This window comes from Misgurnus anguillicaudatus, chromosome 11 (assembly GCF_027580225.2).
Source record: "Misgurnus anguillicaudatus chromosome 11, ASM2758022v2, whole genome shotgun sequence".
In the NCBI taxonomy this organism is placed as follows: Eukaryota; Metazoa; Chordata; class Actinopteri; order Cypriniformes; family Cobitidae; genus Misgurnus; species Misgurnus anguillicaudatus.
This window is the reverse complement of record NC_073347.2, coordinates 3,315,166-3,327,217: the sequence shown is the minus strand read 5'-3', so window position 1 is coordinate 3,327,217 and position 12,052 is coordinate 3,315,166. Positions and strand designations below refer to the sequence as shown.

Genomic DNA, 12,052 nt, shown 5'->3' with positions numbered 1-12,052 from the left:
CAAAAGTAGTGTAACTCATTACAGTTCAGAGACAGTAATATTGTAATGTAACTAATTACTTTCAAATGACAGTAATTTGTAATATATAATGTATTACACTTTGGAAGTAACTTGCCCAACACTGTTAGTGTATGTTAAGGATATGCAAATGTACAAACCCCAAATTAAACAATGACGCGAGTTAACGTCTCCAACTTAAATCTCTTTTCTTGGACTACAACAAACACATGGATTTTAGGCAACAGTTTACTTCCTGGGATTGGTGACATGACCGACAATATCATAATTCCTCCCGCTTGGACTCACAGCCTGTAAGTTAACTCCTGTTAGCATTGCATTGTGAGCAAATCTTTCAAACATGGTAAGAAGCGTCACATTTCCAGCTGATGTCAGAAGTATTCAGACCAATCACAACGTACAGATTAGCTGGCCAATCAGGGACAGTTTTGTACAAATTCCATGATTTCAGAAAGACAGAGATAAACCAATCAAACACATTGTATTATAACAAATACAAAAAGAACGTTTCTTAGCAATGAAATAGGTGCCCTTTAATGACTTTACTAAGACCTATGATGAAAGACAATGACTTTACGCCACCTACTGTCTGATAGGCAGCCTCCGTCCTATTCTGACAGCTGGGTTTCATTTTGTCTCCTGTTTAGTGAGCTTGATTAAGCTACGTTACAAGCTACGTTTCGATCTTTGAGCATTTTCTGAAAAACGACAAACCTAAACTAAAACTTCTGCAGCTCTTAGAGCTTATGGTCTATCTATGGTACCTCACATCACATTTGTTTGCGCCCGCTTGGAAATCTGGGCAGACGCACATTTTACAAACGCAAACCAACCAAACTTCTTCTTCTTCTTCTGTTGTTTAAATGGCGGGTGGCAAACCAACTTAAGGTGCATTTACCGCCACCTACTGGATTGGAGTATGGAGCACTACTTGGTTGTATACAACCAACCAAACTTCTTTTTTGGGGGATTCTTATGGCATCTAACTTATGGGTTGTGAACCAAACCAATCAAACTGAATCATTGTAATCGTTTTATCATTGGTCATTACTTCCATTAATCAAAACCTAGCTGCGCAAAATGACACCTCACTTACCCAATGATGCACTCCCTGGGCATTCTCAAACCTTATCTGATTGGACAAAGCAGGAAAAAAGAATCTACTGGTACAGAAAGACGTTTCAGTGATACGAATATTGAAAATAAACATGATCGATCATACTAACCGGAAGCGCGGAGATAAACAAAGGAAATCTTACGGGATTTCCCCCCACTTTTCGTTGTTTGGATTAAAATGTGGGATGCATTTTGAAGAGTGACCCTTATGTTGCAATGTATGCGGGTGTTTTTTGGATTCGTACGAAATGATCAGAACCATATGAGATGTTATGTAAGTAACTTAATGCCATTCATATTAATATGCGGTCCGTCTGTATAATTTAATCCACTCCAGTGTATTAATTGCAAAAACAAGATCAGAACATGTCATACAGAAACCCCCCTAGGGCCCGTCCACGGTCCGGTGCGGGTTAACGTTATGTCAAAGTTAAATGATTGTGAATGAATAGTTTCAGTTTAACTCTTTGTGCTGTGAGATTTTATCTAAAGATTTGTAAAGTTCTGACACATGGATTGGTGTTTCCAGGCTAATAAGCCCCGGCTACCCACTGACTCTACAAACACTCCGGGCCTGAGATCAAATCTGAAAGCGAGTGTGTCTCACTTTTGTTCTTTTAAGTGTTATTTGTAGTTTTAATAGATACGCTTTATCTTTATTTAAAGTTTGCATTTGCATACGCAACCATTTTAGGAATAGGTTGAAGTACACAGACAGTATCGCGAGAAGATGACGTACACGACGCACTTAAATTAATCTTGACAAAAATTCGCAAATTACATCATCATCTATAATTGTCATTAGACTTGCTGATATAATTAATTAAGATCAAACTGGATTTGTAAATCTGTGGAAAAACCATGTAGGACAAGGCCTATTATGTTAATGTGCGTCAAAATTATATGTCAATTATTTATTTAACCATTTCTTATTAATTATGCAACTTAAACTTGAAACAGATGCTACTGAAAAGCTATTGAAAACTATGTATAATCGTTACTAAACGTTTAAATAATTTTTTTTTAATTATTTTAATAAATATTTTTATTAAAATATATTTTGCTCCCCTACTCGCATTTCTGATTGGTTCACAAGCTATGGCGTCACTTCTGCAGGCAGCTATGTGAGACTGCTATGTGATGTCTGTTCAGGAGACAATATCGCACCAAACTTACTCAATTTCTTAAGGATGATGTTTTGTACGAGGAATAGTGATCTGAAAAAAATTACCAAAAATAATATTAAGGATTTTTTTGCCCATTTTGCCCTTGATTTAAACATTGATAGAGGAGAGGACAGGAAAGAGAGAGGGGTATGGAAACGGCAAATGACCACGAACCGGGAATCAAACTCGGGTGGCTGAAAGTGCAAAAACACCACATGTCGGAGGGCTGCCCACTACTTTACACAATCTGCTCCGACGGATATAAAAAAATAATGTCTAATTTATTTTTGTGAAATAGTAAATACAGAAAACATGTACAGGTTACACCAAATTAACTGTTCAATAACACTCCCTCTTCATTTATTTATTTACTATGTATGATGATGATGATTTTTTATTAATGTTCTTACTATCATTTCTATTATTTTATTAGTGTATTATTTTCTTTTGTGGTTTTAATCTAATTATTTAATTAATTCATTATTCATATATTAAGTGTGGTTTGTAGAGTTTAAAATATGTAAATATAAATGTTTTTATTTTTTTAATATAAATTCAAATGTGTGTACTCATTGATTCTGTTCATGCGATTTTTGTGTAGTTTTTTTATCTTTTTTTGTGTGCGCTGTGTATTATTACAAAAGAAAAAAATGTTTAACAATGTTAATTTAAGTATTTAATGGTTTGAATCGGAAGCAATAATAAACAAGCATTAAATGATGTGGTAATGTACATATTATTACAAGTCATCTACAACACTTATGTAATTATTTAAATTCATAGCTGGTGACAATTTTACATACATTTTAATTATTTGTCTTAAAAGCTCAGACTAAAATGTTTCTAAAAAAAAATCTAAATAAATAGACAACGATCCCCGTTTAAATCTTTGAATATTTATCTCTTTATGATTGCTACCTTAATTAATTTCGAAACATTGTAAATGGATTTGTCTATGATAAAAACAAACAAATGTTGATGTCTATAACACAGTTTGTTTATAAATGAAATAGCTACCAGACAATCTGTTAGACGGACATTTGCCTTAAAAGACGTTTAAACTCATAAGAATCCAATTTCTATTGAAAGTTAAAACCAAGCACACAAATTAATAATAAACATCCATTTTCCGAACAAAATATATGGCGATTTATTTATTGAAGTCGACACAAATAACAAGCAGTCCAATAATACTGAAATTGCGTGTAAACATTAAACATGTAAATGAGATAATATTTTAAAGATGTGACCATTTAGTTTTTAAATGTTACAACAAAATATCTGAAGGGCGCTGTATGAAAAATATTACTTCTTAAATTTCTGTGTTTACTAAACAGCATTGGACTGAAGGGAAATTTAGACTTTATCTGAAATAGAAAAGATAGACAACTCCCGATAAAAAAATAATAATGTAAAGCAGTTATAAAAATATAATAAAATTATATACATATTAATATATATGTTTATTGGTTGTCATGGTTTTACTACACTTAACTTTGGTAAGGGTGACGCTATAATACTGTGATTATTACGTTAAGTTTCAGAGGCTATAAAACCCAGCGCACCCTTTATTGTTTCGTGGGTTTTCAGTTCGGCGTGTTTTGGTACTTGCAGTCCAAGGCGATTTACAATGTTGTTTCTTGTGTTTTTGTTTCTTGTTCGTCTTTGTTTGTATTTTGTTCGTCTTTGTGTTGATTTCATGAATCGTGTTATCGTCTTTTTACGAAGACCGGGGCGCTTTTCTCTGGACAAGTTTCTTTCTGGATTGGACAACGGGTCGACTCTCTTGTTTATCAAGAAGAGTCGGCCCGTGGTTACAATCCGAAGGGATTTGTCCGCTCATAAGCTCACCGTGCCCTCCGTCCCGGAGTTCCAGGAGGAGGCGCTCGGTGAACCGTGCGGTCAGCGGGAGAGAGAGACTGAGGATGCTGAGCCTCAGAGCTCGGTAAACGGAGCCGTCGCTCCTCAGACTCCTGCGGTGGTGACAGCAGAGGAAGCCTGTAAGTTTAAACATTGTCACCTGTAATCTGTACAACAATATCTGTGACTGATGTTTATAACACTGACTGAAATGTGTGAGATAGAGACACTGCTAGCCAAAGGACTTTTTAATGGTTAATGCTATTCCCTTGTGAAAACTGATAATTATTTTTTGCAGTTATTGTGTAGTTGATGTGGTTTTTGGTGGATTGATTAACAATAAATGAACAGTTTCTTTAAAAAAAATTGAAACTTTTGAAGTGTTTTGCTGTCCTTCACCATATGACACTGAATCTCAAATTGACAATCCTGGACGATATGCTGGATTAAAGGATGATCCTTAATTTTTATCTGTTCTTACAGGTCCAGAGGAGAAGACCATGATTGAGGATGAAGACTTTGAGGAGGAGGCATCAGAGTCTTCATCCCTTCATGAGTCTTCTTCTGTGTCTGGTTCAGGCTCTGACTCCAGCTCTCTTATCAAAGGGTAACATAAGACTTACACAGCATCAAACTCTTTCTGTACTCATGTGTCTTGTGTCCATTTGCAAGATTTTAGCTCTAATTTACTGACTTATTGTTTTGATATATTTGTCGGATCAGGAGTTCCTCTGTTGTTGCTGACGGTAGTGGGGATGAGCCACTCGCCATCCAACCAGCAGCATGTCTGCCGTGGACCGGTCGGGTGGTCTCGAGAGCTGACCTTAAGCCCCCAGCTCCCAGGAAAGGTGTGGATGCACTTGATTTAGTATATTTGTGAAAATCATTTTGATGTCATCAAGTTGTTTCATTTAACCTCTTTGATTTTGTTCTCAGACGGACCTCCTCCAGCTCCTGCGGTGGTGACAGCAGAGGAAGCCTGTAAGTTCAAACATTGTCACCTGTAATCTGTAGAAGTCCAACAATATCTGTGACTGATGTTTATAACACTGAGTGAAATGTGTGAGATAGAGACACTGCTAGCCAAAGGACTTTTTAATGGTTAATGCTATTCCTGATGAAAACTGATCATTATTTTTTGCAGTTAATGTGTAGTAGATGTGGTTTTTGGTGGATTGATTAACAATAAATGAACATTTTCTAAAAACAGACAATATGCTGGAATTAAACATGATCCTTAATTCTTATCTGTTTTTTTTTTCACTTACAGGTCCAGATGAGAAGACCATGATTGAGGATGAAGACTTTGAGGAGGAGGCATCAGAGTCTTCATCCCTTCATGAGTCTTCTTCATTGTCTGGTTCAGGCTCTGACTCCAGCTCTCTTATCAAAGGGTAACATAAGACTTACACAGCATAAAAACTCTTTCTGTACTCACGTGTCTTATATCAGAGATATAATTTACTGACTTATTGTTTTGATATATTTGTCGGATCAGGAGTTCCTCTGTTGTTGCTGACGGTAGTGGGGACGAGCCACTCGCCATCCAACCAGCAGCATGTCTGCCGTGGATCGGTCGGGTGGTCTCGAGAGCTGACCTTGAGCCCCCAGCTCCCAGGAAAGGTGTGGATGCACTTGATTTAGTTTATTTGTGAAAATCATTTTGATGTCATCAAGTTGTTTCATTTAACCTCTTTGCTTTGTTCTCAGACGGACCTCCTCCAGCTCCTGCGGTGGTGACAGCAGAGGAAGCCTGTAAGTTCAAACATTGTCACCTGTAATCTGTACAAGTACAACAATATCTGTAACTGATGTTTATAACACTGAGTGAAATGTGTGAGATAGAGACACTGCTAGCCAAAGGACTTTTTAATGGTTAATGCTATTCCCGTGTGAAAACTGATCATTATTTTTTGCAGTTAATGTGTAGTAGATGTGGTTTTTGGTGGATTGATTAACAATAAATGAACATTTTCTAAAAACAGAAGATATGCTGGATTAAAGGATGATCCTTAATTTTTATCTGTTCTTTTCACTTACAGGTCCAGAGGAGAAGACCATGATTGAGGATGAAGACTTTGAAGAGGAGGCATCAGAGTCTTCATCCCTTCATGAGTCTTCTTCCATGTCTGGTTCAGGCTCTGACTCCAGCTCTCTTATCAAAGGGTAACATAAGACTTACACAGCATAAAAACTCTTTCTGTACTCACGTGTCTTATATCAGAGCTGTCCATTTGCAAGATTTTAGTTTTTAGCTCTAATTTACTGACTTATTGTTTTTATATATTTTCGGATCAGGAGTTCCTCTGTTGTTGCTGACGGTAGTGGGGACGAGCCACTCGCCATCCAACCAGCAGCATGTCTGCCGTGGATCGGTCGGGTGGTCTCGAGAGCTGACCTTAAGCCACCAGCTCCCAGGAAAGGTGTGGATGCACTTGATTTAGTATATTTGTGAAAATCATTTTGATGTCATCAAGTTGTTTCATTTAACCTCTTTGCTTTGTTCTCAAAAAGGTTTTCCGCAGTGGAGTGATCTGTGGAACAGGGTGGACCTCAACGGATCCCGTGAGGAGTCCACACCTCCAGAGTCAGCGTGCACACATCAGGTGAGATTCTGTCTGCTTGTGTCATCTTCAGAGAGTTTTTATAGAGAGTCTAGAGGAATTATGTAATCACAAAAGTAAATCATCACATATCAATACCAGCCAGAGTGTTTAACAGTAACTTACACATAACCTAACTGATGTTGATGTGATTTCTAGGAGAATAGCACAGAGACTAAAGATCTCAAGGCGAGGGCGGAGATTTTAGTCTCGGAATTGGTCCGTTTCTCCGGATGTGGTTTTGTTTCTGCAGAATTCCGGTAAGGAGTCACAGATCTTTAGTTGTTTTGTTGCAGTAACATTTTTGTGTTTTGACTTTCATCAATTAATTCACGCTGATCCACCTAATTAGTTGTTAGAGAGCCGAGATATTTTACAAAGATACATTTTCTCCCATGCAGATTTAAGTTAGGGCAAATGTTGGTGAGCTTTGCCCTGACCTCTGAGGCGGCATGCACTCTCGCGAGGGAGACATTGGACCGGGAAATGCTCCGTCTGCGTAAAGAAGAGAATTCGCCCCAGACGTTGATTCACCTTTACAGGTTCATAAAGAGGTATGAAGATCTTTCTCCTGCCACATCTGTCAAGAATGTTTTTCATTTGCAAACAATGATGATAACAAAAGTGAACCAGTACATTAGAAGTCATACAATTCAGATTGATGCCGCGCTTAAAGAGAATCTTATTAATGTATTCAGTTTGGGCAAATGTATTCTTCCATTTGTTATAGGTTTAGTTACAATATGTTAGTTTAGTCTGTCTGCAAAAATAAAAAGCAATTTCTTAAGCATTAAAATCATTGCAGAAACAGTACTCACAGTGTTTCACGTGTGTTCCTAGGTTTCCCATGATTTTTATTGGTATGAAATGCCAACTCCATCAATGGGTCCTCGAGGATCTTGAAGATCCAGACCTTGTTTCAGAGGATGAGGATGGACCAGCTGAGATCGCTCCTGCTAACCCTTCAGCCGAGGGCCCCCTCTTACCTGCTCCTCTGGCTGTTCCAGAGCCTCCACCAGGTCTCCTCTTCTTCCCGGCTCCTGAACCTGCTCCACAGCCTTCAGTGGAGGTCCTCTCCTTCCCGGCTCCTTTGGCTGATCCAGAGCCTCCACCAGGTCTCCTCTTCTTCCCGGCTCCTGAACCTGCTCCACAGCCTTCAGTGGAGGTCCTCTCCTTCCCGGCTCCTTTGGCTGATCCAGAGCCTCCACCAGGTCTCCTCTTCTTCTCGGCTCCTGAACCTGCTCCACAGCCTTCAGTGGAGGTCCTGTCCTCCCCTCCTCCTGCACCTGCTCCACAGCCTTCAGTGGAGGGCCTCTCCTTCCCGGCTCCTTTGGCTGATCCAGAGCCTCCACCAGGTCTCCTCTTCTTCCCGGCTCCTGAACCTGCTCCACAGCCTTCAGTGGAGGGCCTCTCCTTCCCGGCTCCATTGGCTGTTCCAGAGCCTCCACCAGGTCTCCTCTTCTTCCCGGCTCCTACACCTGCTCCACAGCCTTCAGTGGAGGTTCTGTCCTCCCCTCCTCCTGCACCTGCTCCACAGCCTTCAGTGGAGGGCCTCTCCTTCCCGGCTCCTTTGGCTGTTCCAGAGCCTCTACCAGGTCTCCTCTTCTTCCCGGCTCCTACACCTGCTCCACAGCCTTCAGTGGAGGTCCTCTCCTTCCCGGCTCCTTTGGCTGTTCCAGAGCCTCCACCAGGTCTCCTCTTCTTCCCGGCTTCTGAACCTGTGGAGGTCCTCTCCTCCTGTCCTCCTGCATCTGCTCCACAGCTTTCAGTGGAGGTTCTCTCCTCTCCGGCTCCATTGGCTGTTCTAGAGCCTCCACCAGGTCTCCTCCTCTTCCCAGCATCTGCTCCACAGCTTTCAGTGGAGGTTATCTCCTCCTCTCCTCCTCCTCCACCTGCACCGGCTCCACAGCCTTCATGTGGGCCTCCTCAACTCCAGATACCTCCGTTCTATAAGGTAAATTTACAGCACACGCCAATTTTAATTTAAAAAGTAGTTTAATGTAAATGTATTAAACATGATTGTGTTATTTACAGCAAAAGAATGCAGACGCTGTGAAGGACGTGGAGGTTGGGAACAGATCTTCTTCATCTGAGTAAGTTTATCAAAGTCTCTCTAAATTCATCTGTAACCTGTGTAGTATTATGTTTAGTGGTGTTTTTAAATCTTTTACAGTATTTTTTTGTATTGTTTAAATTGTATCAGAAACAGTTCTTACAGTATCTTTATATGTATTTGTAGACTTTCACCTCCTCGCGGTCAAGCCCCTCCACTCGCCTCTCCTCCGTCTAGGAAGCGTCGGGCTCCTTCATGTTCACAGGTAGATTTAAACTGAAAACTTTAGCAGAACTCATGTTAAATTCAATTCGTTTTTTAATACCGTATATGTGCATTTAAATCTTAAATTACAGCAAAGTATTAGAGTTCAGCGTGAGGTGTCACCAAAGAGAGCCAGACTGTGTCCATCAAGCAGTGATATTAAAGCTCAGTAAGTTTATCATAGTCTGTCTGTTTAGACTTTACCTTTTTTATTTGCACAAATGTTTACAGAAACCTTTCTTAACAATATATTTATTTGTATTTATAGACATTCATCTCCTTATAGCCTATCAGTTTCAGCTTCACCTCCTCAGCTGCAGACGCCTCCGTCCTTTCAGGTAGATTGTGAACATTATCTGTGTCAATATTAATAAACAAGTAGCTTGATTTACTTGTTTTAAATCTCTGATTGTTTTATTTACATGAAAAGTATACAGATAAAATTGAGGACATGGAGGTTGGGAACACTCCTTCATCCTCTCAGTAAGTTGATCAAAGTCTCTCTAAATTCATCTGTAACCTGTGTAGTATTATGTTTAGTGGTGTTTTTAAATCTTTTACAGTACACTTAATGTTTTTATTGTTTAAATGTTATCAGAAACAGTTCTTACAGTATCTTTGTATGTATGTGTAGACTTTTACCTCCTCGAAATCAATCGCCGCCTCCTGCGTCTCCTTCCGTGCCTCCTTCTAGGAAGCGTCGGGCTCCTTCATCTACAGAGGTAGATTTAAACCGAAGCTTTTAGCAGAACTTGTGTTAATTTCACTTTGTTTTAATATATGTGTATTTAATCTTCAGGATGAGATGGAGCCGACACCAAAGAGGGCCAGAGTTTATGGGCTGTCGGCTCGGGTCACTCCTCCTCTGTCCCAAACGCCATCGTCCTCTCAGGTAGATTTCACCAAAGCCTTAAACGTTATTTGTGACAATATCATTAAGAATTTCATTTATTAAATCTTTGATTGTTTTATTTACAGCAAATTAAAGTAAATGATTCAGAGGTCAATCGTTCTTCTATTTCTCAGTAAGTCTTTATTTCAGCCTTAACCTTTGTTATATTCCATTTAGTTTTTTATTTAAGATGTTTTAGTGCTTGAATGTTTGCTGACGCAATTCTCACAGTACTTTTATATTTTGTTTATAGACCTTCATCTAATCACAATCAGAAGATTCAGCAAGTGCCACCTCCCGCCTCTCCTTCTCCTCGTCGCTGTTGCAAGCGTCCAGCACCTTGTAGTTCACAGGTAGATTTATATCAGAGCCCTGAATAAAACAAATTCAATTAAAAAGTTCTTTAATGTCTTACATCTCTGTTTGCTTTATTTGCAGGAAGCATCTGAAGGCATGGTCTCCATGAAGAAAAAGCCAAGACTTAATGGATTGTTTTAAAAAAAAAGTCAAGAAGTGGAGACCCAACCTCACCTCCTCAAACCCCATCCCCATGAGCAGCAAAAAAATAAAAAATATTTTTTATTAAAGAAAGTGTAGTGCAGAAAACAAAAATGACAAAGATTGTTAGTGACGCATTCATTATGTTCATTTATTATGACAAACTTTAATGTGATTATCAGCCACATCAAAAGAAAAGAGCAAAAATCATGATCAGGTTTTACCAACATTTCCATCATCCACTACAAACCATGTACAACCAAGCTTACTGTAAATCTAATAAGAAAAAGACCCAAGTTAGGTTAAAAACACTGGGAGAGAAACTAAACTTAGACTAAAGTTTCTCTGTTCTCCTTTAATTCCTATAATAACACTAACAGGACAGATCACAGATGAGTTCAAAACAGTTCAAACTTCAAATCAATTCAAGATCTTCACATCTTCTAACAATCTGATTATGAGGTTAAAAGATCAGAAGGTTTTATAAAGGTCTCCCTACAGCTTATGACATATAATATATGAGAGATTTCTGACTATGACGTGGACGACCAATGAAAACGTCACTTGACCACAAATCATTTCAGAAGAGTTTGTTTTTAATAAACACAGCAAATAATCTTTTATTTTATATCTAAAGGTGAAAACATCTGTAAGTGAGATCTGTATAAGAACTGTTGACTGTTAATGTTTGTATATAGCACATGATTCACATTGTTTTCTTTATCACATTGCATTCAGGGGTCTTGATGGCCACATAAAGGAGGTGACCTATAAAGCAGCACAACATTTTATTCAACTGTTTCAGAGGTAAGTCATTTTATTAAAAATGTTACTTTGTAAAGTCACTGTTTTATTATTAGAAGTCATTTAAATTGATAAACATCCAGAGATTTATTCATAAAAACACACAGTGTTTCTACTCATCTCATGTTATTCTTGAGTATCTATAGATTAGTATTTCATCCTGAAGAGTCTTTAGTTTGATCAGATTTATTAAAGACAGATCAGCTTTACCTCTGGAGGTGTATCTCTGGATAACTTAAGCAGCAACAAACTACATTTTAACATTTTATAATGCCTAGTCATACTTCTGTTATTTTGATGAAAGTAACTCAAAAGTAGTGTAACTCATTACAGTTCAGAGTCAGTATTTTTGTAATGTAACTAATTACTTTCAAATGACAGTAATTTGTAATATATAATGTATTACACTTTGGAAGTAACTTGCCTAACACTGATATGTAACAACATGAGAGTGAGTGAATGATAACAGAATTTTCATTTTTGGGTGAACTATCCTTTTAAGAGGTAGGGGAGACCGGGGCTGGTTGTCTCACGGGTTGGTTGTCACACTGCTTATTCCAGACATAATCAGGTACAGGAAAAAATCTGCATCTTTCAAGAAGACTTTTTTATGCAAGACAACGCTCCATCACATACATCACAAGTACTCCACTGCATGACTGGCCAGTAAAGGCCTTAGAGATGAAAAACGAATGACATGGCCTCCTTCTTCACCTGACTTAAACCCTATTGAGAGGTTTATTGAGGTAAACCGTACACCTCTCTGAACAGTGTCTGG

At 38.6% G+C, this 12,052-nt stretch overlaps 1 protein-coding gene across 5 annotated transcripts; it reads left to right on the top strand.

The window, feature by feature from the left end:
• Nucleotides 1-4,404: 4,404 nt before the first annotated feature.
• On the top strand, nt 4,405-11,208 carry LOC129416466 (uncharacterized). Of its 5 annotated transcripts, none has more exons than XM_073872825.1 (22): nt 4,405-4,767; nt 4,884-5,008; nt 5,097-5,141; nt 5,431-5,554; nt 5,659-5,783; nt 5,871-5,915; nt 6,203-6,326; nt 6,459-6,583; nt 6,675-6,766; nt 6,923-7,023; nt 7,165-7,317; nt 7,604-8,717; nt 8,798-8,856; nt 9,054-9,081; nt 9,173-9,249; nt 9,349-9,418; nt 9,511-9,563; nt 9,715-9,802; nt 9,880-9,972; nt 10,059-10,105; nt 10,226-10,325; nt 10,411-11,208. In XM_073872825.1, the coding sequence occupies exons 1-22, from the start codon at nt 4,661-4,663 to the stop codon at nt 10,468-10,470; spliced, it is 2,955 nt and encodes a 984-aa protein (XP_073728926.1). In that variant the 5' UTR covers nt 4,405-4,660; the 3' UTR covers nt 10,471-11,208. The 5 variants fall into 5 exon arrangements, with proteins under 5 accessions (XP_073728926.1, XP_073728925.1, XP_073728928.1 ...); XM_073872824.1 differs by having other exon boundaries at nt 9,003-9,081; XM_073872827.1 differs by lacking the exons at nt 5,871-5,915; nt 6,203-6,326; nt 6,459-6,583 and having other exon boundaries at nt 9,003-9,081.
• The last annotated feature ends 844 nt before the right edge of the window (nt 11,209-12,052 follow it).